Below are 1,884 nucleotides of genomic sequence, written 5' to 3'. Positions count from 1 at the left end.
AGCTCCACTGGGTCTGAGCCCACGCTGTAGGCATCGGTCACATAAACACCAACTCCCTGTTTGTCACTGAAAGCTCCCACAACTTCTACTTGGAAGCTGGATTTTTGGAGGTTATTAGCAACTGCACTGACATTTCTGTGCACCCCTACTGAGAGGTTATCAGAGCCATCACCTCTCAGCCAGGTCAGAGCATTTTCTACCAGAGCAGGAAAGGCTGTCAAGTAGCCCTCATGACCCAGGACCACAATCCTTCCACTGCCGTACAGAGAGGCAGCCATCAGCACCTGACCTCGGCTGTTCATTGCTAAAGGAAAGGCATGGTCTCCAATCAGGACCAGGTCACTGGGAACACAGGGTCCCTGTAGGTCCAGCTCCTTCATGCCTCTCATCAGGGACATGTAGGCCTGTTCATGTTGGCTTTTGAACAACTGGTTAGATGACATAGTGTAGAGGATTTTTACTCTGAAGACTGAATGTCGAGGGCAAGTTGTCTTAACAGATTTGATTTCACAGTATTTCCTGCATCAATGTATGCCAAGGTGACCTGTGGAAATAGGGCAGAAAAAAATTCATTGTTTTTTATTATTATTCCAGCACACGTATTCACTTGAGGTGAAACAAAAATTTGCACTCACACAGCAGTTAAAGTAGGTAATATATGCAAAAACAAGAATCATATCCATGGTGTAGTGTGAATAAGATAACAAAAATAAATAAATAAATAAAATGAAAGTATGACTGCTGACTAATGCCTCATAAGTCATGACAAAACATTACACTAAATAAAGCTGATTCAGAGATAAAAAGTTAAATAGCTGCTTTCCACTTGGTACAACCAAGACCCAGATTTTACATATCTCGTTACTACTAAACAACTTTAAAAAAATAAATGCATTCTTTTATTTAATAATATTTTTACCTGCAAGATGACTTTCCGGTGCAGCTCAAGAGTTTTTCAAAGCAGGTGACACAAAGAGCTCTACCTGACAGAATAAAGAATGTGAAAGTGAGTGCCTATTTGAGGAGTTGAGGAGATCATGAGTGGTAGGTTATGATGAGGACAGCCCACAGACTGGCTACTGAGCACAGCAAAAAAATAAACAGAAGCATGGAAAATGACAGCAGTATGTCAACATTCCCATTGTGTGAATGTTGTAATTACTGATACACCCTAAACGAGTATGAAGCCCACAGAGAAACCTGCTCATCCTGCCATCTTTAGTAACTAGTTGTGAACGCTAAAGGGCACAGCGCAGAACTTTCTGCAGGTAAAATAAACAGAAGAATGTGGTGTTTTTAATTCAGTGTGTTTTGCACCATATCAAATTATTGCATCTTTCAGCATTACCATAGCGGGATAGATAGCATAGCGTGATTACTCTTTATCCGTTCATCGTTAGGCTTTAGACTAAATGTTTGGATAATAAATAGTGCTCACTATTTTGCCACACTGAATTAGTCTTCAGATGAGCTTTTAGCTCAAAATGTAACCAGGACAATGTGTTACTTTGTCTTCTTTCCGTATCAACTTTTTCTCCCGTCTCGCCCATTAAAGGACCTGAAAACCAAAATAGTGACTCACCAATGCGGATGTGTTAAATATTTAACTCCTTCGGTGAGTAGCAAATAACGACGTCTTATTACATCCAGTGAGAGTATTATAAATACATATTGTTGTTATATTACACGTTTCAACAAAGACAGAGTCCAAAAATGAGATGGAAATGTGGTCCAGTCAGCAGAAGTTTAGAATGTTGTTGCGCTTTTCTTTCAGATAACACGGTACGGGTGCCGAGTGACTCAGAAAGCCAATGGGATAAAGTTTTCTTTATCCTGCAGTTTTTCACCATCTGACTGCGCAGCCCAGCACAAGTTTTGCTATAT

At 40.3% G+C, this 1,884-nt stretch overlaps 1 protein-coding gene across 1 annotated transcript in view; it reads right to left on the bottom strand.

Moving 5' to 3' along the window:
* Positions 1-1,765, bottom strand: part of LOC102213841 (TRPM8 channel-associated factor homolog) — a 9,537-nt gene extending 7,772 nt beyond the window's left edge. The window contains exons 1-3 of the mRNA XM_005754746.1: positions 1,583-1,765; positions 920-983; positions 4-544 (exon numbers count right to left, since the gene is read on the bottom strand). Coding sequence (XP_005754803.1) covers positions 4-443 — 440 coding nt within the window. The 5' untranslated portion in view covers positions 444-544; positions 920-983; positions 1,583-1,765. The remainder of the gene's footprint in view (positions 1-3; positions 545-919; positions 984-1,582) is intronic.
* Between the last annotated feature and the right edge of the window lie 119 nt (positions 1,766-1,884).

Source organism: Pundamilia nyererei, unplaced genomic scaffold, assembly GCF_000239375.1.
Source record: "Pundamilia nyererei isolate P.nyererei 1_Seehausen unplaced genomic scaffold, PunNye1.0 scaffold00636, whole genome shotgun sequence".
Lineage (NCBI taxonomy): Eukaryota > Metazoa > Chordata > Actinopteri > Cichliformes > Cichlidae > Pundamilia > Pundamilia nyererei.
Note: the sequence above shows the minus strand (reverse complement) of the source record. Positions and strands in the feature narration are given on the sequence as shown.